General features: G+C 59.8%; 1 protein-coding gene across 1 annotated transcript in view; it reads right to left on the bottom strand.

Moving 5' to 3' along the window:
• Positions 1–26,109, bottom strand: part of TMEM266 (transmembrane protein 266) — a 118,519-nt gene that overhangs the window by 32,643 nt on the left and 59,767 nt on the right. The window contains exons 2-5 of the mRNA XM_051834575.2: positions 24,412–24,541; positions 20,357–20,545; positions 8,901–9,055; positions 6,694–6,767 (exon numbers count right to left, since the gene is read on the bottom strand). Of these exons, the coding sequence (XP_051690535.2) occupies positions 6,694–6,767; positions 8,901–9,055; positions 20,357–20,545; positions 24,412–24,449 (456 nt within the window). The 5' untranslated portion in view covers positions 24,450–24,541. The remainder of the gene's footprint in view (positions 1–6,693; positions 6,768–8,900; positions 9,056–20,356; positions 20,546–24,411; positions 24,542–26,109) is intronic.

Below are 26,109 nucleotides of genomic sequence, written 5' to 3'. Positions count from 1 at the left end.
ACACCCAGGAGGGCTGCCGGGCGGGGGCTGCGCTGGGGAGAAATTGGCGAGAGAGAGCCTGAGGCTAGGGCTGCTATTTTCCCTGCTGCCTGTAGGAAGCTGGTTTTTAAGATTATTTTATTTATTTATTTCTAGGGGAGACAGAAATCTTTCATCCTCTGGTTCACTCCCCTAAATGCCCAAAAGAACTAGGGCTGGGCCAGGAGCCCAAGGTTTCAATCCCTGGTAACTGACATCTAGCCTGAGCTGGCCGGCCCCACCCATAGCAAGCGAGGTCCTTTCAAACCAGCGCGTCCCGTGTTTCCAAAGTCATGCTTAGATCCCGCTGAAAAGTTCCCGAAGAGCATTGCCAGGGTGACGGTGAACGGGAAGGGGGAGGTGGGTGTGGGTGAACCTGGATACACATCATTTATTCACTCCCCAAGGGCTGGGTACCACACCCCTGCCCTGGAGCACGAGGGGCAACAAGAATACGACCAACTGGGGACAAAGCCTGTGCCTAGGGAAGTGAGACGGGGGCTCCGCCGACCCTGGCGGAAAGGCAGGACCCGGAGGGTGGTAGCAGAGGTGGCGGCCCAAGTGCCTGGGGCTTTCCAGGCGGCATGCGCCCATGTGCCCATTTCCAGAATGAGAACCGAGTTTGGTGCGGCCACTAGCAGCTCCCAGGCAACCTGTGCGACTGAGAAAAAAAGCTGTCTCTACCCCAGAAACTTCTGTGTACTGGAAAACTGTGGGGCAGGCTTTGAAAGCTAGACATCTGACTGCCAAGACAGATGTAAAGGGGTCCAGGCACAGACATTGCGGCACCAGGGGGTTAACCCTGCACTTCCGACACCCGCATCCCATATCCGAGGGCCTAGGACCCAGTCCTGGCTCTGCTTCCCCCACAGCTCCCCACGAATGCACACCGCACACCTGGGGGGCAGCAGGTGAGGCCTCAAGTACTTGGGCCCCTGCCACCCACGTGGGAGACCCGGATGGAGCTCCTGGCTCCTGGTTGGCCTGCCCCAGCCCTGGCTGCTGTAGGCATTTGGAGAGGGAACTAGCGGACGGAAGCTCTCTCTGTGCCTTTCACCTAAATGAGCAAGTGCAATGGGACCCTCTTTGCCATCTCCACGGCCTGACGCAACACCCTTGGTCTTCCTCAGTCTCCACACAAGCGCCAGCTGAGGGGTCCTGGGAAAAAAGGCTTCAGGATCCGCCAGCGATGCGGCGCACGAGCCACCCCACGAGGGGCAGAGCCTGCAAGAAGTTGCTACCCACGACCTGACCCACATCTGCCCTGCAGGGGCTTCCCCGGCTTCTCGAGCCCCCAGGCTCGTCCCGTGAGGCTCTGTGGAAGGGACGAGGCACCCAGAAGGGGACCACTGTGCGGGAGGCAGGAACCCCCGCCCCCACCTCCCCTGGGTCTCCAGGAGGGCGAGAGGGGAAGAGCGCCAGCTCCGGTGAGGCTGCCCGGCTCCTGCTGCTGCGGGGAACGTGGCTGGGGCAGGGGAAGGGGGCAGTGACTTGCCCAAGGCCACAGCGCCACTGAGTGGCCAGCTGGGTTCCCTTGTCTCGAGACGCTGAGGGGAAATAAGCACCGGCCAGTGCTGCTGTGGGGCCAGAGGCTCCCCAGGGCCCTCCTGGGGTGAACACAGCCAGGAGAGGGGCCCCTCGCACACCCGGAATGTCCGGGTGGTGGCTGGCGAGGAATGAGGGGGCTCTGGCGCACTCAGGTTTGGCTGCGGTCGCTGTGTGGCAGGTGGCACAGGGTAGCCGGAGGCCAGGCTGCCTCCTGACCCAGGTGCAGCTCTGAGGAGCCATCTCAGGGAGAAGGAGGTGGCTGCTGTTTAAAGAAGCCTGGATCTCTGAGGGCCTGGGTTCGAGTCCCCACTCCGCTCCCGATTCCAGCTCCTGGGAGGCAGCGGTGATGGCTCAAGTAGTCCGGGTCCCTGCCACCATGTGGGAGACCCAGATGGAGCTCCCGGCTCCCAGGCCTTTGGGGAGTGACCCAGGACAAATCTGCAGAGGAATTCACGGCCTCTGCTTGTCCCTGGTCTCCCAGGGCCCGTGTTTGTGCAGGGACTCAGCACAGGGTGCGGGATGACGAGGCCGGCCGGGTCAGAGGAGAGGGTTAGGGATGGGTGGACAGGTCAGACTGTGACTGCTCCCCTATGGCAGAGGCATTGTCAAGTTCATCCCAGGACCACCTCTTTCTATGGGGGTCTCTACAAAGCTCATAGCTGGTGCAGATTGTGGAAACATTATGTGGGGATTTCAAAAGTTTTTGAACTGAAGAAAAGAAAAATCCAAACCCTTATTGGGGGGTCCAGTGCTATGGCGTAGGGGGAGGGGGGTAGAACTGCTGCCTGCAGTGCCTGCATCCCATATGGGCACCAGTTCAGATCCCAGCTGCTCCACTTCTGATCCAGCTCTCTGCTGTGGCCTGGGACAGCAGTGGAGGATGGACCAAGTGCTTGGGCCCCTGCACTCATGTGGGAGACCCGGAGAAGCTCCTGGCTCCTGGCTTCGGATCGGCACAGCTCTGGCTGTTGCAGCCATCTGGGGAGTGAACCAGTGGATGTAAGACCTCTCTCTCTCTCTCTCTCTCTCTGCCTCTGCCTCTCTCTAACTCTGCCTTTCAAATAATAAATAAATAAATCTTAAAATAAAAACACCTGGCAGGCGCCGCGGCTCACTAGGCTAATCCTCCGCCTAGCGGCGCCGGCACACCGGGTTCTAGTCCCAGTCGGGGTGCCGGATTCTGTCCCGGTTGCCCCTCTTCCAGGCCAGCTCTCTGCTGTGGCCAGGGAGTGCAGTGGAGGATGGCCCAGGTGCTTGGGCCCTGCACCCCATGGGAGACCAGGAGAAGCACCTGGCTCCTGGCTCCTGCCATCGGATCAGCGCGGTGCGCCGGCCGCGGCGGCCATTGGAGGGTGAACCAACGGCAAAAGGAAGACCTTTCTCTCTGTCTCTCTCTCTCACTGTCCACTCTGCCTGTCAAAAAAAATAAAAATAAAAAAATAAAAACACCTTATCAGGGTGAGGATTTGGTGCAGCAGTTGGGTGGGACGCCCACATCCCAGCTCCACTCTGGACTCCAGCTTCCTGTTCATGAGTAACCTGGAGGCATCAGTGGGGGGCTCAAGTGTTTGAGTCCCTGCCCCCGACGTGGGAGACCTGGATTGAATTCCTGGCTCCGGGCCTCGCCCTGGCCATTACAGCCTTTGAGAGGAGAAGCAGAGAGCTCTGCCTTTCAAATAAGAATAATTAAATTCTTACCTTTTTTTCTTTTTGCAAATATTTATTTATTTATTTGAAAGGCAGAGTTACAGAGAAGCAGAGGCAGAGAGAGAGGGAGAGAGAGGGGGGGGTCTTCATCCGCTGATTCACTTTCCAATTGACCGCAACGGCCGGAGCTGGGCCCATCCGAAGCCAGGAGCCAGGAGCTTCTTCTGAGTCTCACACATGGGTGCAGGGGCCCAAGCACTTGGGCCATCTTCTATTGCTTCCCCAGGCCACAGCAGAGAGCTGGATCAGAAGTGGAGCAGCTGGGATCTGAACTGGTGCCCATATGGGATGCCAGTGCCGCAGGCGGCAGCTTTACCTGCTATGCCACAGCACTAGTCCCTAAACCCTTACCTTTTAATTCCATTTTCCATGAGCATTTTGAATCCTGCTCATAGTCAGAAGCTGCAAGGTGGACCCGAAACTGAAGCCATGTAGAAATCAGGGTGGCCAGATACAGTACCCCAGTAGTTCAAAGTGTTCATGGGCAATAGAATTAAAAGGTATGGTTACTGTGGTGTGTGACAGTGTCAAAATCCAGGCACATGAGAGGTTTTTGAAGAAATGTGTGCTATGGGGAAAAAAATTGTGCAAGAATTTCAAAACTTCTTGTACCAAAATAAACATTCAGCACCATTTTTCATGAACTTGGAAGAACCCTGGCACAGGACATCTGCACAGTTAAATTCGGGTTTCAGATAAACAACAAGCAGGTCTCTAGGATGCATGTGCCCCAGTCGTTGGGTGGGGCAGGCTCACGCTAGAAAACAAGGAGCTGTCACTCATCCGAGATGCAGATCTGCCTGCATCTGCACACTGGGCCCAGACAGCCCCCCTCCCCGTCCCCCCTGGGCCTCGGGGTGCTGTGGGGCCTGCGCAGACCAGGTAGCCTGTCCTCCGGGCAGCCCCAGGGCGCTGGGCCGGGCACAGGCCTGGACGGAGACCACTCACTGTCTGAAACCCCTGTTGTTCTCGCAGGCCCTGTGCAGGTTGCCACAGCCCTGCAGGTCCGTTTCCCAGCTCGTAGGATGCCCGCGGCGCCTGCCAGGGCTGTGCTCAGACAAGGGTGGGGCATAGCTCAGGGCAAAGCAGGAGCCCCCGGGGGCCCAACTTCTTGGGATGTGCCAGGGTGATGAGTTCCATCCCTAAGCCAGAGAAGGCTGGGGGTGAGCCCCCGGGCCCCCAGCCATGCCTCCAGCTGTAAACCAGAGACAGAAGGGCTCAGACCGAAGGGGTGACGTGTGCTGCTCCCAGTCACCTGGGCCTGGGGTCGGGGGTCTTGCTCAGTCAATTCCTGGTCCACTCCCAATCTGGGGCCCCAGGAGCATAGGGCCCTGGGCTTGGTGTTGGCGACTGCCTGGGTTGGCCTGGGCAGCTGTCCTCGTCGGTGTAGATGGTTCTAGAAAGAGCCGCTTGGCATTTTCAGGGGCAAACAGGCTCCCGGCCCTCCCTGTTGCAAGGTGACGGGCAGCGCCACCTCACACGTTTCCCAGGCCCTTCCAGCATCAAGGCCATGGTGCTCGGGTCTCCTGTGAAGCCACGGAAGCCCACACTTGGCTGCTCTGGTTAAGACCTCCGTGTGCCGGGAAGCCACGTCTCCCTGTCACTCGCCTGCCAGGCCCAAGATCAAGGAACCCGCCCGTCTCCCCAGCACTCTGCAGCCCAGCTGTCCCGGCTGAGCAGGTGGGAAGCCCCCAGCCCTTCCCCAGCCCCGGGGCTGCGTGTGGGGGCCGCCGCTCACAGGGCCCCGGCTGCCTCAGGTGGTTCGTCTCCAGTGGCGACAGGAAGGGATCCCGAATTAATGCTGGGTAATAAATTTTGCAGAAGCCAATAAAACCCAAGCAGAGGGCTAGAGAGGGGTAAGAGCCGCAGCAACTGATTAAACATTTTTGTTGGCAGTCACACACATGGCACATTCGCCAAGGTCTGTGTGAGGAGCCATCTGGCTGTGGACGTGTGTCTGTGGGACCTGGGGGGGGGGGCGGGGCGGAGCCGGGGCCCAGGGGGAGGTTGTGCTGTGCCTGGGATGCCGGTTGCCCATGCCCCAGTTCAGCCGTCTCTTGATTTTTTTGGGAGTGAGAGAGCAGAGCCGTCAGGTTAGCCAGGGCCGGCCCACAAGGGGCTCCCCGGGGCCTGTGACTTCTTGGGTTTCTGATCATACCACAGACTGCACCTCCAGACCTGGCCCTGCCTTCCCTCTCCTGCAGCCGTGCTGTGCGCTGGTCCCCAGGCCCCTGTGTTACGGGCTAGGCAGGGAGCTAGTGAGGGGAAAGGAGCTGAGAGTCCCCCAGCAGCCTCCTGGCTGCAGCCACGGGTCAGCTGCAACCCCACCCGCTTCCGTGCGATGCTTCATGTCTGCACCTCCCCTCATCCCCATTGTGCACCTGTTACACCTGAGCCTTCGTCCCACCTCATGCCCAAGATGCCATGACACCACTTGCCCTGAAGCCCCGCCCAAACTCCTTGCTCATTTGCATATTCTACCAGGGCACCGCCCCCTACCTGACAAAGGGGAGACCTGAACTTGGGTGGGGGCAGACGCCACTCTGCCCTCTTGGAGAGAGGCTGCTCGTGGGCCTGTCTCAATGCCTGCCACCTCTTTTCACAGATCCCCCTCCTCCTCTCGTACCTGATCTCCCTCTCTGCTTTGAATCCTGCTCTCACGCCGGGTTCCATGTTGTGCGTGAGCTCAGTGTGCGTGCCACGTCTGCCTTCCCCCCACACCAGGAGGCCCTGCCTGCAGCCGCCACAGCTGATTTCTCGGATGTAGGCCAGGGAATCCCTGTGGCCACCTGGGGATTGCTCGAAAGAAGTGCCAGTCACCCCCAGGTAAAGCCCCGGGACCATGCGGGGCCCCTGGGCTCCCCAACATCTCAGGCCCCACACTGTAGCGGAAGCCTGGGAGCCTCCAGCAGTGCTGCCCACCCACTCCACGGAGGGAGACTTGGTTCGGTGTCCACCGACCCCAGCAGCACTGAGGGCACCCACGCTCCCTGATCCATCACTTTCCAAACACACCCTGGTGCCCGCTCTTGGGGGGGGCGGGGTCTTAGCTCCATCCAACCCATGCCCCCTGCTGGACCGGGTCAAGTCCACAGTCAGCCCTGGACCCTGTCCTCCGCTGCCTGCCTCGGCCCGGGAGGGGGCCACAGCTCCTCACTGCTCCCACTCCTAGGGTGCCGACTTCCACCTGATGGCCAGCCTGCTCCGTCCGGCCACGGGGACCTCCGGCTGCCTTGCAGTGACACACGCAGCCTGGGCTGAGCCTCCCTGCTGCTCTGCACCTGTGGCTCCTCCCCCTCAGTGGCCTCCAGGCGCAGCCGAGGGCCTGGCACCAGGAACGGTCACCGCAGGAGAGCCTGGTTTCCCGGATACCCGCAGTGCCCCGAGGAGGAGGCCCTCAGCGCCCGAGCCGTCACCCACCTCTGAGAAGAACACGGACAGGATGACCAGGCTGATCCAATGAATGACGCCCGCGAATTGGAAGGCGCTGGAAACTGGAACACAGGAGGAGCCGATTGGAGGGGCGTGGAGTTGGGTGCCCGGGCCGGGCGGGCTCCCGGGAACATTCCCATCTGGCTGAATCCCGGTCAGACAGCGGGGTCTGCGAGAGGTGCGGTGGGAGCTCCCCAGGCCCCGGGAAGGCAGCCCTGCAGAGGGGGCTTCCGATCAAGCTTGGATGTGCTCTCAGGGATGCACCCCCTCCCTGCAAAGTGCTGGGCGCTGTTAGTGGGGCCTGAGCTCAGCTGACGGGGACTTCCCATCCTGAGCGTTCAGTGGGAGCTGCGTGCGGGGCCGGGAAGGGGCGTGGAAGCAGCGGCCGAGACAGCTGCCCACTGCTCCACTCACCCTTCCGGGTTCGGGGTAAATGGAGAGAGGCGTCACCTGCAGGACGCACCACCCCACCTTCAGCCTGGCTCCTCCTCTGAAAGGTGTGTTTGAACATACAGGAAGCCACGGCCGGCCTCGCGACCCTGGCTGACCACAGCCATCGTCTGCTGGGTGCGGGGACCCAGGACCCGGGTCAGGCGGGAGGCAGAGAAGAGAAACCGGCAGGGTCCTGGGACAAGCGGCAGGTCCCGGGCAGGAAAGCTGAGAGGGTGCCTGTTACCCTCTGGGCCTCCTGGGGGCCCAGGGAAGGCAGCAAGTGCCCCCTGTGCAGGGGGCTGGCCTGCGAGGGGGACCCCCGGCCTGGGCTTGCAGCTCCCCGGGGCATGCACATATGGTTTCAGGTCCAGTGGGAGACGCGGGTCCCCTGGCTCTGGGCCAGTACTTCCCTGGGAAGATGAGCCCCAAGGCCCTGTGGATTCCTTCCTGTCCCCGGTCACATGGGTACCAGTGGGAGCCCAGAGGCCGAGGCCCGGGGGCCTCTGAAAGGCCATCCAAATGATACTGAAAACATAAAAATCTCTCTCCATTATTTCTCAAATGAATTCCTGGGCCTTTTTTACGGTTTGCTTTAAAGAGGCCATAAATCTCTGACTGTGCGTTTTATGGAATTTAGATGCCTTTTATGAGTTGCTATTGGATCTCCCACCAAAATCAATCTCCCGGATCCTTAATTCTAAGCAGCATTCCAGCGTCGGCTGGGTTCTCACTTGTGCTCAGTGCCTCGTCCCAGCCCGGGCGGCCCCCGGGGGCCCGGCTGCAACCCACCCCACCCCCCAGCATAAAAAGGAGAGAAAAGCTCCCCGCGATGGGTCAGATCCCATCAAAAGCAGACATAGGGCCAGGTGGGAGGGGACATCTCCAGCACCGTTTAATTGAAGACAGGTTGAGCGTAAAACCAGGGCCAGTGGCTGGATGGGCTTTGAACCAAGGACACATCAGCTGCATAAAAACCCAAGGAGGCCCATCAGACAGAAGTGGGGGGGCTCACTGTCACCCCCTCCTGGAGAGCAGAGGAGGCCGAGGGGCTGGGAGGGAGCTCGGGGGGCATTTGAGCCAGGAGGACTGACCGGTCAGCAGTGTGGGAAAGGAGTTTTCCACCCCTTCGATGTGCACCTGAGTGATCGCCACACGGACTCAGGGGCCACGCACCGCCTCGGCCCCAGCCCCTCTGCGCACCTGCAAGGTGAGGTGGCAGACAAGCCTCCTGCTGTCACACACGGCCCCCCCCCCCCGGGACACGCGACGCTGGGACCAACCCCAAGGGAGGGCAGAACCGGGTCGGAGGTTAGACACCTGCCCCCCAAGTCCCAGCCCCAGGGCCTCTGACCCGGGGCAAGCCTCTAACCCCCACATCTTAACTAGCTTGTCTATAGACAGGAGATCACAGCGAGCGGTCACCCCAAGGGGGAACCCTCTTTGAGCTACAGAAAATTCCAAATGGAAATAATAATAAAGAACGCATACAGGGGTCCCCATCATTTTTTTTTTTTCTCTCTCTATCGTCAGTTCCCTGATGGTGGAATGCTGAGAAGACAGGACTACTGAGCTCACCCTGGGTGGAGAGGCGCAAACCGGTGCCGCGGTGACCGACAGAGGGCGCCAGCTGCACCTCCTCCCCCTTGTGGTTCCCCGGAGGCTCCCCCCTTCCACCCAGGGCAGGAGGCGGGTTGGGGAGGGAGGGATGGGGGCTGGCGGACACAGGTGCACGTGGCACGGCGTTCGGTTCTCTGGCTACTCACAGTGGAGAAGCTTCACATCTATCAGAAGTTCCAAGGTCAGCAGAATCACGACCAGTATTACGCAGGCCACCAGGAAACCATTGAGACTTGCACTGAGCAGGAACACCTGCCACGCGGCCGCTCCCTTCCCACAGCACGGCTTCAGCCAGTTAGACCTGCGGGGACACAAGAGGGAGAGGCGTCTTCCTGACTCAGGGGCCCGGCGGCCAGTGGCTGCCCGCAGCTCCCTGGGCCCCTCCCGGATGGGCAGGAGAGGCCAGCAACCAGCCTAGCAGTTAGGATGCCCGCATCCCACGCGGCGGTGCCTGGATGGGCTTTCAGGGCTCCAGCGCCTGACTCCAGCTTCCTGCTAAGGTAGACCCTGGGAGGCAGCAGGTGATGGGATCTTGCCCCCGACCTGGAGACCAGCATGACCAGCTGGGGAGTGAACCAGTCGACAGCTCTCTCTCTCCCTCTCTCTCTCTCCATAAACTTTAAACTTCAGTCTTTTTTTTTTTCAGAGCAGATTGTGTGGAACGCTCATTCATGATTGTTCCTTGATTTAAAAAAAAAGTCCCCCTGTTTGGTAAGTTTTGGAAAATGTGCGTCACTGTGCAGTGGGTGTGTTTCACGGGGGGAAACATATGGCGCCTTCAGTGTGCTATGGCGGTTCCTCGTCTCCAAGGGGTCATGGAATCAGAGCTTCCCCCACTTGCTGGACCCCGGTACCCTACTGTCACGGCATCTCCCGTGCAGCCAGCGTTCAGGGGACCCTCCTGCGGGAACCCCCGACTAGCTGATCTTGAACATTCACTGCAGAGACAGGGTCTTTGCTGAGCTGGCCTGGAAGTGGGGATGGGGGCACCGAGTCTCAGAGCTGGGTGGGTCGCCTAGAGACCAAGCACAACAGGGGGCACCTCCGGGAGGGACTGGGAGTCCAAGGTTGGGGAGGAGGTGCTGAGGTCAAACCCCACCTCTGTCACTCAGTTCCGAGCTGGACCTGCCCACCCTCCCGGGCAGAGGAAGAATCCGGTGTTCTGAAGTGGCCGAGACAGCACTGGCCAGGTAGCCATAGTTCTGGATCCGCCTTAGCTGCCCTGGGACTGCGTGAGGAGCCTCCATCCCACCCTCACCCGTCTGGGACTCGGCCTACACGCTTGCACACGTGGGAGAATCGGGAGGTTGGAAGTTACATGGGGGACAGTGCAGACGGAGCATAAATGAATACATGATGATGACGATGGTCATGGTTATGGTGTTGGTGGTGGTGGTGGTGATGGTGGTGATGGTGGTGATGATGGTGATGATGGTGGTGATGATGATGGTGGTGGTGATGAAAAATTATGATGGCGATCATGATAAAATATCTGATGGCTGGGTCAGTGTTGTGGCACAGTGAGTTAAGCCATCCTATGTGGGTGCTGGTTTGAGTCCCGGCTGCTCCACTTCCAATCCAGCTCTCTGTTAATGTGCCTGTGAAAGAAGCAGAAGATGGCCCAAGCCCCAGGGCCTCTGTACCCATATGGGAGACCTGAATGCAGTTCTAGGATCCTGCTTTGGCTTGGCCCAGACCTGGCTGTTGTGGCCAATTGGGGGGTGAACCAGTAGATAGAAGACCTCTCTCTCTCTCTCTCTCTCACTCTCTCTCCCTCTCCCTCTCTTTGTAACTCTGCCTTTCAAATAAATAAATAAATATTTAAAAAGTAATCTGAGAGGCAGGGAGTTTTCAGCAGGAGACGGAGGAGGGGGCGTGAGGGGCGACGAGGCCAGCCAGGTCCTAGGACAAGGTTCCCTGTCACTGACAGGTGGACCACGGGGAGGAAGGTCAAGGTCATGGGTGGAAGCCTCTGTCCCCCACCACACAGGGATTTTCAAGTCTTTCTATGAGGCGTCTTTGAAGGAAGTTCATGGAAAATGTGTGTTATGAAAAAACTATGGGTGAATTTCAAAATGCTTCTGGCCCCAAAACAAACCTATCTGGACAGGCAGTCAGTGCAGCTTCTCACAGCGGGGGCCTGGGTTTGAGTCTCGGCTCTGCTGCTTCCAGCGTCCTATTAATGTGCACCCAGGGTGCACCCAGGGAGGCAGCAGGCCAAGTCCTTGAGTCCCTGCCACTCCCCATGGGAGACCCAGATGCAGCTCCTGACTCCTGGCTTTGGTCAGGTCCAGCTCTGGCTTTTGCAGGCATCTGGGGAGTGAACCTGTGGATGGAAGATCAATCTCTCTCTCTCTCTCTCTCTCTCTCTCTCTCTCTCTCTCTCTTTCTCTGCCTTTCAAATTGAAAAATGCATGAATACATTGGTTTATGCATGCTAGGCAGGCAGTGGGAGAGCCCCCACGTCCAGACTTGCGTAAGATTCCCTGCCGCTTGCGAAGGGCCTCAGCTCAGTAAACCCCGAGAGGGCAGGACCAGGAGCTGGGTGGGCTTCCCTGGCAGCTGGAGCTTTGCAACTGCCACCCTCAGCCGGGTGCCGCTGTGTTTGCCATAGCCCCTTCCCTCCCCCCACCCCGCCCCACCACAAGTCTCGCAGCACTGAGAGCCCCAGGGCGGCCGTGGATACCAGCCTGTACCTCCCTGGCCCAGCCCTGTCTTCCGGTTCCTGTCCTGTGTGGATTCTTGTTCCCCTCTGCGGGAGCCCCTGCCTCCAGGTGACCCCAGGTGAATGCAATGGAAGCCAATGAGGAGGACTGATGGCCACTGTCAGGGCCTGGCTGCTGGGGACGGGGGACAGGGGGCCTGCAGCCAGGGCAGTGGGGCTCAGCTCCAGCTCCAACCAGAATCACCCAGGAAGCTTAAAAGCCCCAGCGGCCAGGCCATACCCCAGACCGCTTAAACCACCTGCCTTCCAGGCAGGACGTGGGCTGGCGGGCCTCGTCTGTTCAGGTGCTTCCAATGGGCAGGCAACCACCCCCACCCCACAAGAACCACGCCCAAAGCCCTCGCTGCTATTGGCAGCACCTGGGAAGCTTGTCGGGGCCACGGCTTCCCACACCCACCGACTGAGGGAGAGCCCAGCGGCCAGCGGGCAGTGAGAGCTGCTGCCACGGGAGCTCTAGGAGAGGACACACAGGTATCTGAGAAGGGGCAGGGGCATGGCGAAGGGTGGCAGGGAGCAGGGCGGATGCTGCCACACACAGGCAGGCTTGGGCTGAACCCGCGGCGGAGGTGGGGGTGCACCTGCCGCCATCAAGGGTCTGGGGGGAGCAGGCAGGTTGTGGGGGAGGGGGGAAACACGCAGGCGCTGGACATCGCACCTTTCTGAAGGGCAGACACAGGAGACTAGCTGCGACACGGACCCCAGAGGGCAGGCTTGGGCTGGGCTGAACCGGAGGTTTGCAGGCTGCTAAGATCTGGAAATTCCAGTTTCCTCTAAATTCCAGGTGATCCCTACATTCCTGGGAGACCCTCTCAGCAGGACCAGAGGGCACATCCTGTTTCTGTAGGTCCCTGGGCGGGTAAATGACCCAAGGGACAACCAGCGACTTTTCCTGCCTCCACCCCAGCGGGGCTCAGGACCGGCTCTCAGGGCGGTGTTATCCCAGGAGTCGCCACTAGAGGGCAGGCGCCTCCCAATGTCTACCTCGAGGGACAGCGCTGGGCCCCCACAGTGGGCAAACGCCAGGCAGCAGATGGCCTTTGCTGGCAGGTGGGCTGTGTGGTGGCCTGAGCTGCCTCCAGTCACGCCTGAGGCCTCCGGGAGTCCCTGGGGCGGGAGGGCAGGCTGGGCACCCCGGCTGCTGGCTTCTGTTTTCTCTCTGTAGGTGTTGGGGTCAAAGAAATAGAACTTTTATTTGTTGCAGCCTGCAACCTTGTAAGTAAACTCCCGAGACGACGCGGTGAGCTCCTAGTCCGAGACCATTCTAAAAAGAAAAATAAAAGAGGCAAAAACACGCAGGAGCGGGACAGGAGAAGTGCGATGTTGACGTCGAGAACTCGGGCTGCAGGTGACAGGGGGCTCTCCCCAGCCCTTCCCGGAACTGCCACGCGGGCAGCTGCAGCTCTGCGATCAGAGCGAAAGGTGAGCCCAGCTGCCGCGGGGACGGGAGGGCCGCGTCTGGCTGAGGTCGCCGGCCACTGACATTTGCCTGTTCCAGAATCAACAGATTTTCTGCCTCCTGGGAAATGTCACCCCTGGGGAAACACGGCGGGGTGACGACGAGAGCTCAGGGCCAGGAGGCAGGAGCTGACACTGTGCCCGGCCAGCTACACCTCGCGTGCCCGCTCCCCTGCCTGCTGTGGCCAGGGAGTGGCTCTCAGCCCTGTCTCGGTGACAGAGGTTCCAGCCCAACAGGGAAGGCAGTGCGGTGCAAGGCCCCCTGGCCCTCAGAGTCCCCAGTTCTGGGAACTTGGCTCATCCTGGGGACTGGCTGCAGTACCAGGCTGTCCTCTGTGCTGTGGCTACTCCCTACCCAGCCTCCTCTGGGTCCACCGTGGTTTAGCAACCCTGGGTGGTCCAAGGCCTGGTACCCAAGTGTTCCACGGATCAGGGGCCCCCATTCCATCCTGGACGTTAAACCTCAGCTTGCTTTGCCTGGGAGACCTGGGCTGGCATTTAAAGCCCCCCTCCCCTGCCTGCAGCCAGGGGTGGCCAGAAGCGCTCTGTCTGGCAGTCACGCCCACTGTGCCATGTGCTTGGAGCCTACTGGTACCTTACAGAGAAATACCTTATCTGTGAATTTACCGTCTTCTTAATCAATGCAAAGTCTTTGGGCTATTGCCAAACGGTCTAAGCTGGGCTTTCCAGGATTATTTTTTTTAAAAAATCTGAATTAAACTATTAGTCCCTGGTTGTGGCCCCGAGAATCCCAAGCTCACTAAAACACGGAGGGAGCCACGGGCAGGCTCAACGGAGGACCAGGGGCAACCGGTGTGGCATTTATGGTAGACAAACCTCACCGGCATCCAGAAAGTGGATTAACGAGGCTCTTTATTTATTTCATTTTTCTCCGTGGGTGGGGTATACGTCTCTTTCACCCAGTCCTGCCATTACTCCTGGGTGCAGATGTGGAGATAGGCCAGGGGCACTGAGTGGGGACGGAAGACTTCCTGGAGGCTGTGGGCTAGAAGCCAGGCAGTGCAGGGGCCGGGGGACAGTCTGAGCTGTGCATCACTAGGGCTCTGCCTCTGCCCCCAGCCTTGGCACCCAGCACGTCTACAGTCATTTCACTCCTCATTCAAGGCTGCTTGCCGTATCGTGTTTGCTGGAGTTTTCTAACCAGGTATCTTAAAAAAAAAAAAAATCCCAGAGCGCCTGCTTCTGCGGCCTCCCCCTGGTTAGTCGGTGTCCCCCGCGGGCGAGAGCGCCCACCCGGACCGGGATTCTGCGCCCTTGCCCGGAGGCCCGGCCTTCTTAGAACCCCGAGGAAGAACCGCACGCGGCGAGCTGAGGAGCGGTCAGCCCTGCGGTTGTTTCTTAAGATGCTGCCCCTCTTCCCACCAGAAGCTGGGGAGCCCCACCCCTCTAGTCACTGACGCGGGCCTGGGGGCCCTGCGGGGCACCTGCCGGTCCACCACTGCCGCCCCCAGCGCCAGCGTGCGGCCCGGGCTCAGACCCTGCACATCTGCGGGGCCCTCGGCGTGGCTGGTGGACAGAGGCGAATGTCCGCTCTCCTCGGCGTCGCTGGTGGACAGAGGCGAATGTCCACTCTGCAGCCTGCGTAGCCCCCCAGACTCCACGCCCCTCTGCTAACTGTGGGCGCTGTGCTCACCCAGAGCCAGTTCGCCCCTCACTTTCCCACCGTGCAATGGGGCGATGGAAGCCAAGGGGCTCGGGTGACGCAAGCATGACGTCATAGCATTGTCCCCCCACCACCACCTGGGGGGGGGACAACGGACGGACGCAGGTCCAATTGCCCGGGAGTGAAAGGAGCAAGGTGACAGACTTATTAGATCATTCCCAAACCAGTGACTAGAAAGGCTGACGGAAATCCAGATGTGGATGGAGACTTGGCTCTCTTAAAAGCGCACGGCCTGTGCGAGAGTCGCCATGGCCGCCCTAGCCCCGCCCCTCTGGGTGCAGCAATGCACTGTGGGAAATAAGACAGTTGAAGGACAGCCTGCTTGGCCTATGGATTTTCCCTTATCCCCTGTCATGTGACCCAATTCTAGCCAATGGGACACAAGGAAGGAGCTACTGGCGGCTTCTGCAAAAAGTTCTTTGTTATTCCCCGGAGGGGTGGCGGGGCCGCCATGCTGGCTGCCGGACATGAGTGAGGGGGGAGTGGCCTGCTGAGCGCGGCAACCCTCCCACACACCCCACAGACCCCGCGGGCTGGGCCTTGGGGGGCTCCAGGCCAGCCCCAGGTTCCCGGGGAGGAGGCGGTGCAGGGGAGAGACGGGTGGCGGCGGCGGCCGCGATGGCTGTGGGGGCCGGAGCGGCAGGACACGGAGCCGGCCTCGGGGTCACCCGTGCGCAGGACATGGCCGGCCCAGCCAGGGCTCACACCGGCCTCAGGGCCCCGTCTCCCTGCCGCTGCATGTGGGCCTCGCCACCGAAGGAGGGGGCGCTTGGTGGGGGCGGGGGGACGAGGAGGAGGAGGGAGCTGGCGGATGTACGCCAGTGCAGCCCCTCGCGTGGACCTGGTGTGGGCAGGACCGGCGCCACGGCCCGGGACAGCGTGGTTCAGAGTCGGGGTCAGCGCCGGCCGCGGGGGCTCCGCGGCACTAGCATTGCCGCCGTGGGCACCGCGGCCGCTGGACATGGACGGGAAGGAGCTGAGCGAGGGAGCGGGGGGAACAGGGCCTGCAGCCGTGGGCAGGCCGCAGGCTTGCTCGGTGGTCAGGGAGCCCAGGTCCGCGGGTGTCGCTCATTTTGGTGGCGACGGTTGGGGAGGCCTGGATGTGTCCATGGCCGGGGCCTTTTTGAGAAAAAGCCAGCTTGGTTTGGGGCATGGTGGGTTGAGATGGCGCCTCCCAGGGCTGATTTTAGCCGTGACTTGGGAGAGGAGTGCAGCCAGGATCCCTGAGAACAGGCCCGGGAGCCGGGAGTTGGGGAGATGTGGGTGAAGGAGGTGACTCTGAACGTGACCGGCTGAGATGTCGTGGGAATGGACGAAGCGCAAAGACGGAAAATGAAGAACCCTGGCATTCAAAGAATAAGAGGGAAAACAAATCCTAAAGGCTGTTGAAGACTCTCTCTGTCTCTCTCAAAGTTTAAACAAAATCACAGAAGGGGCATTGGCGCCGTGGTTAAAGCGCCTCCTTGGACACCCTACTGAGCGCCTGGCTTGGTGCCCCAGCCCAGTGCAGCTTCCTGCTATGGCGTAGCTTGGAGGCAGCCGCGCACTCCTGCGGGAGACCCAGGCGGAGTTCCGGGCTCCTGCAGGAGAGAGAGGCTCAGGAGGGGGCCTTGGGTAGAACAGGGGCTGCTTCCAGGGGAGGGAGCGGCTGTTGGTGTCAGATCGCCTCTGGCCGCGGTGGGCGAGAGGTGAGCCTTGCAAGAGGGTTGGGGCCAGCTCGCATGTGTGCCAGACCTGAGGGTCCAGCTGATGGAGGGAGGGTCCTGAGAGGGTGGTGGGAGGAGCTCGGAGCTCAGGACCTGGGCGGGGCCTGGCGGGAGCCCCTAATGGGGGGCTGCCTGCAGTCCGTCTGCCTCCCCACAACTTCTGGTTTTTAGCAGGAAGGAGCAGGGGGTCTCGTGGAGACCAGTGGCAGCTGAGGAAGAGAGGAGTAGGTGGAAACAGACGGCGAGGTGTTGGAGACAGGGTTCCCCACCCACGCCTGTGGTGTAGCCCGCGTGTTGGATCAGGGCTCCCCACCACGCCTATGGTGTAGCCCGCGTGTTGGATCAGGGCTTCCCACCCACGCCTGTGGTGTAGCCCGCGTGTTGGAGACAGGGCTCCCCACCACGCCTATGGTGTAGCCTGAGTTTGGGTGACTGCTCCTTCCTAGTCCCATCCTGCGCTTCCATGGCCAAGCGGGGAGATCAACTCAGTGGCACCCCAGTCCACTTCATGCCCCCTGGGGGTCCGCCATCGGAACCTGGCAGGCATTTGGTGCAGTGGTAAAGTCACCACTTGGGACCCTCGCGTCCTGTGTTGGAGAGCCTGGGTCAGACTTCCTGCTGGTGCGCCCGCTGGGAGGCAGCAGTGCCAGTTCTCAAGTGCTGGGGCCCCTGCCACCCACGTGGGAGACCCGGATGGAGCTCCTGGCTCCTTTATGGGCCTTTGGGAAGTGAGCCAGTAGATAGCATCTCTCTATATATAACTGATTTCTCTCTCTCCCCCCCCCACCTCTGCCTTTCAAATAAAAAGTGAAAATATTAAATACATTTTAATGGCAAATCAGTATCGGTGAGGATGTGGAGAAACTGGAGCCTTTGTGTACCACTGGTGGTCCCCGTGGACAACAATTTTGTGACAGTCCCTCAAGCACACAATGGGGAAGCAGCCTGCGTCCGTCGACCAACGGATGGATCAGCAAAATGTGGTGTAGACAGTCGACAGCTGTCGCTCAGCCTCAGATGCTGCCACCTGCTCCGACATGGGTGAGTGGGCAGGGAGACCCGGCCGGGCACAGCGGCTCAGGTCTGGGAGGGACCGAGAGTGGGCGCAGCCACAGAAAGCGGGGAGTGAAGTGGGCAGGGTGGAGAACGAGAGCGTGGGTTCCACACGGAGCTGGAGGGTGGTGATGGCTGCCGGCGTGACTGCTCTCAGCCTCGCAGACGGCCGAGATGCCAACTTTGCTGTTGTGTGTATGAGGGTACTTCAGGAAGTTTGTGGAAGACAGAATTAAGTTCACTTTGGTGCCAGACCTTTTTTGGAAACCATGCGTTGTTTTTCATAATGTGCATTTTCCACGAACTTTTCCAAGATCGCTTGTATTCTACCATGATTTTTTTTTAAGATTTATTTATTTGAAAGGCAGGGTTACAGAGAGAGAGAGAGAGAGGCAGAGACAGAGATCATCCATCTGCTGATTCACTCCTCATACGGCTCCAATAGCCAGGGCTGGGCTGGGCCGAGCTGAAGCAGGAGCCAGGAGCTTCCTCCAGGTCCCCCACGTGGGTGCAGGGCCCAAGCACTTGGGCCGTCTTCTGCTGCTTTCCCAGGTGCATTAGCAGGGAGCTGGATGGGAAGTGGAGCAGCCAGGACTCGAACCAGTGCCCATGTGGGGTGCTGACATCGTAGGTGGGGGCTTTACCTGCTATACCACAGCGCCAGTCCCTCTACCAGGGTTTTTAAAAGTGCGCGTTTGGCATTCGGCAGGATCGCCTGGCAGAGGCATCACTTGTGCTGTTGTGTGACCCAGAGTCGCAGCTGTGACACTCTAAGGACAGGTGTGTCACAGCCGTGACACGGTGGAGACAGGTACATCACAGGGAAGGAAGCCTAGGGATGCTGGCCTGGATCAAGAGCTGGGATTCCGGCTCCATCCCTGTCTGTCACTCCGTGACCTTGAGCCAGTTCCTCCCACGCTCTGGGCCCCGGTGTCCTGTTGGGATATGTGGCACCGACACTGTCTGCGGTCTCGCTCGCAGCTCTGCCCATCCAGCCTCGGTGAAGCTTCCCGAAATGTCACGGAGTTCAAGGAGGACCTGGGGCAGCTGAGTCACTGGGCCCCGTGGGGAACAACACCTCCCGTGGTGGCTAGCCGTAATTGCCACTGGACGGGAGGGGCCGTCACCCACTCAGATGGGAGGGGCTGCTTTGCGCTCCTGCAGAAAGGGCCAGGCTGGGAGTTTTGGGAAAACTCCAGGGAATGCAGCGAGGAGCCAAGAAGCCTCGGGAGGGCACCCCGCCCCCTCCACGGTGCCTTCTTGTTTCGCTTCCTTTCTCCTGCCTGCCCTCCCTTCCTCCAGGAAGTCCTGGGGCTGCCAGGGCCCCCCCCACCGCTCCACACTGGGAGCTCAGGCAGCCAGGCCTGTCCCTTCCTGGGGCTGCTTCCTGGCGCACCTGGAGAGCCAGTCCCAGGGTCCCTCCGCCTGGTGGCCACTTGGCATAAAACCTTAACAGAAGCCCCACTCAGAAGTAAACTGATTGACAGAGCAGGGCCTCCCTCCCACCACCGCCAGGGTCAGCTAGGAAGGGCTCACATCAGGGTGCACCTGGGAAGCGGGGTACAACCATGGAGTCATACACCCACGGGGCAGATGGGGACGCTGCCCCAAACCAGAATCCGTGGAAGGTCCCTGCTTCTCCCCACATCCTCCCGCCTGACTTAGACCCACACAGGCCAGAGCAGGGAATGAACCCTGGGGGGCAGCTTGGGCATGATAGGAGGCCGCACTACTGCCTCTGGCCGCCAGAGGGCAGAGGCACAGTGCCTTGCCTGGTGGTGCTCAGATGTCATTTACAAAGCCAGGTGGGAAATGCCCAGAGACTTAGGAATTCCCTGACGTTGGCCGCAGAGTGCTGGGTGGGCCCGGATACTGCACGGGTTGCACGTGCACACAGCTGGTCCTGATTCCCGGGTCTTGGGTCCAGCCTTCAACCCAGGTGGGTACTGACAGCGCCCCAGGCTGGCGCTGCCAGCACCAGGCGGCCCTGGGCTACCTCCTATCTGTGCACCTGCCTTTCTGCCTCACATTCTGCTGACTCAACGCACCGATACTTGGAAAAAAATTCCCTTTTCAGAGACGGCCGCTGGGGCGCTGTTAAGGTGTCCGGTTTTGCAACTGTCAGGCAGTTCATCTGGGAAAGGGGGGAGCGCCTTGGGGGAAGGAGCTGGGGGATCCGAGCTCTGCAAATGTGGCTACAGCTGAGGCTTCTTAGAAACGCTCCCCACCCCTCACGTTTATATGCAAAGCGGCCACGTGCTCCAGACTGTTTACAAGCACAGGGAGAGGAGCCTTGCCCAGAACAGATGCTTAAGGTCTTGCCAGCATTTACCATTCCGTGTCGCTTCCCTGTGACCTTGGCCCCGCCCTTCTCAGACTCTCCACGGGGGGTAGGGTGGGCATCTAGGGGGCTTCCACCCGTGTGGTACCCCCCACACCCAGCTGCGGCATGAGCAGGGGGGAGGTCCCCACACCCAGCTGCGGCATGTGCAGAGGGGAGGTTTGAGAGACCTGAACCGGGGAACAGAGGCGTCTGATCCCATGCGCTGAGCAGGAGCCGTGCGCAACACATCCTGCCTGTCCTCACCGAAGGGGAGGGGGCAAGGCTGGCCAAGCTCCCGGCCGAGTCCTGTGTAGCCCCCTTGTGCACTCAGCAAGGTCCTGTCCACGGAGGACTTTCTTCCTGGGTGAGAGTCGGCTCAGAGGGTGCCGTCTCAGTTCCTCCCTCCCGGGGCCCGGGGACCTAGGGCAGGTCGCAGACTTGTCCCAGACGGGCCATGCATGGAGCAGCACCCTCAGCCCTGAAACAATGCACAGGTCCCAGAGGAGGCCACCTCGTGGGGATGGGTGTTTTCTGACGTGAACTTCCAGGCTCTTCTACTCAGCATCGCTCCTCTCTGCAGCTGCTGGTGCAGAGATGCCCGTGGAACCCCGGGGGTCACGCCGCCCGCCCCCCGGCCTCCCGACCCCAGCACCTACCCTTCTCTTTGGTAATCTTCGTCCAGATTTGACAGGAGCTGCGAGCCCGCCGTGGAGAGGTCGATGGCAGCCAGGGGCAAGTCCCTGTCGGCGAAGTTCACCAAGTGCACGGGAGCGACGCTCTTGGTCTCCTCGTCCACTTGCTGAGAGATGATCTCAACTTCGGAAATCCCTCCTTCTAGGGCAGGCCTGCGTGGGGCAAGAGGGCAGGGCGGAGTCACCCCCAGGAGCAAGACCTGGCTTCCTGGGCCGGCGCCGCGGCTCACTAGGCTAATCCTCCGCCTGCAGTGCCGGCACACCAGGTTCTAGTCCCGATCAGGGCGCCGGTTCTGTCCTGGTTGCTTCTCTTCCAGGCCAGCTCTCTGCTGTGGCCCGGGAGTGCAGTGGAGGATGGCCCAAGTGCTTGGGCCCTGCACCCCATGGGAGACCAGGAGAAGCACCTGGCTCCTGCCATCGGATCAGCACGGTGCGCCAGCCATAGCGGCCACTTGGGGGGTGAACCAATGGAAGGAAGACCTTTCTCTCTGTCTCTCTCACTGTCTAACTCTGCCTGTCAAAAAAAAAAAAAAAAAAAAAAGAAAAGACCAGGCTTCCGCAGAGAATGTACCAGGACCTACACAGGGCACGGAGGGCTGGGCTGGGGGTCTACCGGGCTTCCCGCTAGCCCCCCACAGAGTGACCGGCCTGGCCAGTGAGGCCAGTGGGAGAATCAGGGAAAAGAAACTGTTTGAATGTGGACATGGGGGCGTCCAGGGCAGGTGCTTTGGAGGGGACAAGACCCGGTAGGCGTGTGTGGGGTCTGTAGCACTACTCTTTGTCTTGGATTGACCTCTGCTTCAAAGTTGTCAGGGAGGGGACAGGACCTTTGTAAAGATCCTGAAATGTCCCCATCGCCTGCCCCCCACTCCGGGGGCAACAAGACGGGTACATGGCTGTGAGGCACCCACGGGTGGGAGGGTGGGTGCTCTGGGCAGCTGTCCTTGGATGCCACCCCCTCTCACTTGAACTGGTCAAGAGTGGGCGTAGGAAAGCAGGGGCCATGTCTAAGCTGGTCTCACAGGCATCCTAGCTACGGACGATACCACCTCGCAACCAGGTGTTCTGGTCACAAACGTGACCACGGGCAGTCACTGTCGGCCCCCAGGCGAGGACGGGGCCACCACACATCGTGCAGTGGAGCCGACATCTGGGCACCGTTTTGCCCAGCCACACCAGAGCCCTGTGGACAACAGACACCTCTGCCTCTTCACTTCCTGGGGAGGCCAGCTTTGGTCCTCTCTCACAACCTCAGCCTACCCCGCGGTGTGGAATCTGAGGAGCTGGGAGCTGGTGGGTCAGAGGTGGTTAGAAAGTGTGGCAAGCAGTAAAAATGAAACGGTAGAGGGATGGCTGAGGGTGGGTGACCTGGGTAATGAGAAGCCAGGGACTTGTTTTGTTTTGCTGTTCATTTTTCAATGTGTATAGAAAAGACCCAGAGGCAGAGAGAAATCTGCCATCTGCTAGTCCACTTGCCAAATTCTTGCAACAGCTGGAGCTGGGACAGGCTAAAGCCAGCAGCCTGGAACTCAACCTGCGCTTCCCACCTGGGTGGCTGGGACCTAAGTCCCTGGGCCGTCACCTCCCAGCGTCCACGTCAACAGGAAACTGGATTGGAAGTGGGATAGCTGGGGCTCATGCAAGGCACTCTACACTGGGAGTGGTCCCCGCAACAGTGCCTTAACTGTGGCACCAATGCCCTCCTCCCAGATTTTAAAAAAGTCTGTTTATTTGGGAAGCACAGAGACACAGAGCTTCCATCTGCTGGTCCACTCCCTGAATGCACACAACAGCCAGGGCTGGGTCAGGCCAAGGCTGGGAGCTGGGAGCTGAGTCTGGGTCTCCCCGATGGGTGCTAGGAGCCCAGCGACCTGAGCCATCACCACCACCTTCCAGGATGTGCACTGGCAGGAAACGAATCATCCCGCAGAGGGGATTGAACCGGGCTGTCCTCCACGGGGCACAGGTGTCCTAACCCTCAGCCAGATGCCCTCGCCACACTCAGGTCTGCTCTAGGCTGTCCTTGACACTTTGGTGATGGCTCCAAGCCCAGCTCCTGTGGGGCTCCTCCTGGGCCTCAGTTTCCCCAGTGGGAAACGAGGAGGTGACACAGAGGCTTCGGGCCATTCTGGGATGGGTAAGAGAGAGAGAGAGCAGGTTGAAGGAGCCCTGGGGTGCTGAGCCCTCCATCTGGATGGGAGCTGGGAGTGCTAAACTTCCCAACAACGTTTGAAACCTGTGCAGTCACACAAGGGCATGGAATGAGAGCTAAGTGCATCGTGGTGCAAAGCGGTTTTCAGGGCCACGGAGAGCCGCCTAGACGTGGTGTTGAACCTGCCGAGTGGCTGCCGAGGCCCCGGCTCTCGTCGTCAGCCTTACTTAAGCCTGTGCTGGCTCCCGCCTGTCAAGCGCGGATCATCGTTCGCATCCCTGCCTGACGTTCATGAAGCGGCTCAGGGCTTCCGGCAGAGCAGTCAGAGGATGGGGGGAGGGCGTCTCTGTTTCCCAACTGATCGCGTCGCGTGGGTGTTTGTGGGGGAAATCCCAGCTCCCCGAGATGTTTCCAAGGGAAAGGAGAAGCTGTTGCATTTGCTCTCTTTTCTCCCGGACTGCTCACAAAAATGGCAGGCTCTGAACTGAACCAGTAGAGCTTTCTGGTCAACGCGATGTTTGTGGAGGGTGGGGTAAGTGTCAGAGCCGACAGGACATGGCTCTGAAAGGCAGGGGAGGAAGCGCTTTGGCCCTCTGTCCCCCCCCCCCCCCGCGCCAATGGCCCTAGTGGCCCTGCCCCGCCTTTGGCCGGATGGTCACCACAGCGGAGAGAAGCCTTCTTTGGTGGGAGGGAACGTCCCTCAGACCCTAGGTCATGGTCAATGATCACACGTGGCCTTGGGCGTGAGGAAGAGTACGGCAGACCAAACGTCTCAAGGGCTCCGTTCTCTACCCTGTCCGTTGCGATGTGAGACTGTACGTCCCTCCCATCCCCAAGGAGGGTGCCTTTCCCCCACCCTTGCACCTCCGCCCAGCCTGGTAGCTTGTTCTGGCCACTGGGAAGGTAACACACACCAGCTGAGCCACGCAGAGGCCCTTGTGACTTTCTGCACCTGCTCTCACACCTGCTACAGTAGGTGACTTGGCTCCCCAGGTCACACAGGTGCCCAAGCCCCAAAGTCCCGGGTGGAGGGAGTAGGGCAGAAACTCCATCCAAGAATGGAGCCTGCAGGCGGGGTCTTTGGGAAATGATGGACCGGGTCAGGCATGAGGTGGAGCCCCCACGATGGAATCCTGGTGGTCTGGTTGTGAGCCACCACGCAGACGTACAGGAAGCTCTGTGCCCCTTGTCGCTCTCTGCTTCCTGCCCCACCTTCCACCCTCATCCGGTTGCTAGACCTCGGGGCTGGAGTCGACCTTCTCCCTTTAGGGGCAGCTTCCCCCAGGGATTTGTTAGAGACAAAAAGCCAACATCACCTCGAGATGGTGGCCCGCCCAGCCTGCTGCAGGGCGAGGGCCACGCTGGACGGAGACCACCGTCACCAGGAACAGCCCACAGCTAACGTTATCTGGTCCACAGGTAACGAAGGTTTTGGGAACTGAGACCAATTCCTGCTTCAGAATTCTGCCCCGGCTGAATTTCCTTGCAACTCCCACTGGGTCTGCTCGCCTTATGCACTCGTCCAGCTCATCGTACGGGTTGCTTTGGAAACGCTTCCCCACGTGTCTGAGGCTGCCTTGTGGGGATCCTTCACGAAATCCATGGAAAAAATGGGTCAAAAGATACTTGCTTCGATATCAAAAAGTATCAAAATCCATGACTAATTTTTCATAATAGGTGTGTCCCGGGAGCTCTCCTATGAGCCCTCAGATCCACAGATTTCAAAAAAAATTTGTTGCACCCAAAGGAACGGATCTTTCAATTCCATTCTCTATGAGCTCTGTGCAATCCCTGGTGGCCACCCGAGTTGGGAGACCCTGGTTTCATGGGAGGTTCCTCGCCAACGATGGACCCCGGCGGTACTTACTGCGGGCTGGTCATGGTGAAAGATCCAACCAGAGCCATGGGCTTCTTGGTGTCTAGCGGGGCTCCGCTGTGCCGCAGCCTGCCATCAGCATCTCCGAGACACACACACACACACACACAGATTCGGTGCCCTGCGGACAACAACGGGATTTCATTACCTTCGGGGCCAGAGCTGTCCTGAGCTCATGGGAAAACGCAAGTCCTTGGAACTTTCTTCCCTGGAACTCTGCTGCAAAGCAGAGTCAAGCCTCACCGCGACCCCACGGGGGCCAACAAGAGGCCCCGTTTTCTATTTAGGGACGGAAACGGAGCCAGAGTGACAAGTGACTCCCGCGTCACCCCGAGTTAGGGCCAGAGCCGAGTCAGACCCAGGTTCTCACCCACAAACATTCTTTCTCTGTCCCCAAGTCCCAGCATAACCTTCAACTTCAGGAACCCCAAAATAAGGCCTCAAAGTATTCCAAGTGTTCTCCCACGTGCATTATTTTCTTCCGCTTCCCTTCCCTGCTGGTAGTTCTGTCTCTCTTATTGCAGGCTTTTCTCTCCTCTTCCCAGTTGGGCCTCTCGGGGACAGATTGTGGGCCAGACTGCTGGGGGTCAGGGTAAGTTACTGGTCTCCATCCTCACTTTCCCCATCTAGGAGGGCATATCAAAAGCTCACAGAATGTGGGATTAACGGATACGCTGGGGCAGACATTTAGCCTAAGTTAAGATTCCAGGTAGGACGCCAGCATCCTCCATCAGGGTGCTGGGTTCAAGTCCCGGGTTCGGCACTTGGCTTCAGCTCCCTGCTAACGCAGACCAGGGAGGCAGCAGGTGACAGCTCAAGTACTGGCGTCCCTGCCACCCACGGGAGATCTGGATCCAGTTCCTAATTCCGAGCTCGGGCCCCAGCTCTGCTGCAGCCCCCCAGCCATTGTAGCTGAGGACAGGGACTCGACAGGCAGCCACCAGGCATTTGCATACCGGATGTTTGCAGGCACGACAAACAAGCCTGGGGTACAGGTCAGGGACGTCTGGACAGGTGTTTTCTTCCTTCCCTGTTCCTGTCCTGACCCGTCTTTTCCTTCCAATTTACTTATTTGAGGGGCAGAGATCTTCCACCTGCTGCATCACACCCCAGGGACATTCCTGAAGCTAAGAGCCAGGAACTCCACGCAGGTCTCCCACGTGGGTGCAGGGGCCCAAGCACTTGGGTCATCTTCCGTTGCCTTCCCAGGGGCATCAGCGAGAAGCTGGATCGGAAGTGGAGCAGCCGGGACTCTAACCAGCACTCTGTATGGGATGCTGGTGTTGCAGGCGGCAGCCCAACCTGCTGTGCCACAGCGCCCACTCTGGACAGGCATTTTCCAGCCATGGGGCCTCAGCGAGGAGGGTAGCAATATTGTAGCAGAACGTCTTTCAGGCATGTGGGATTCTGAGTGGGGTGTATGGTCAATGTTATAAAATTCTCCATTCTGTCAGTCTTCATCTTCTACGTTCTCGGGCTCACAGTCGTCCCAGTGTTAAGAATGATCCTGGGCCGGTGCCGCGGCTCACTAGGCTAATCCTCCGCCTAGCGGCGCTGGCACACCGGGTTCTAGTCCCGGTTGGGGCACCGAATTCTGTCCCGGTTGCCCCTCTTCCAGGCCAGCTCTCTGCTGTGGCCAGGGAGTGCAGTGGAGGATGGCCCAGGTGCTTGGGCCCTGCACCCCATGGG

This window comes from Oryctolagus cuniculus, chromosome 12 (assembly GCF_964237555.1).
Source record: "Oryctolagus cuniculus chromosome 12, mOryCun1.1, whole genome shotgun sequence".
NCBI classification, from domain to species: Eukaryota; Metazoa; Chordata; class Mammalia; order Lagomorpha; family Leporidae; genus Oryctolagus; species Oryctolagus cuniculus.
Note: the sequence above shows the minus strand (reverse complement) of the source record. Positions and strands in the feature narration are given on the sequence as shown.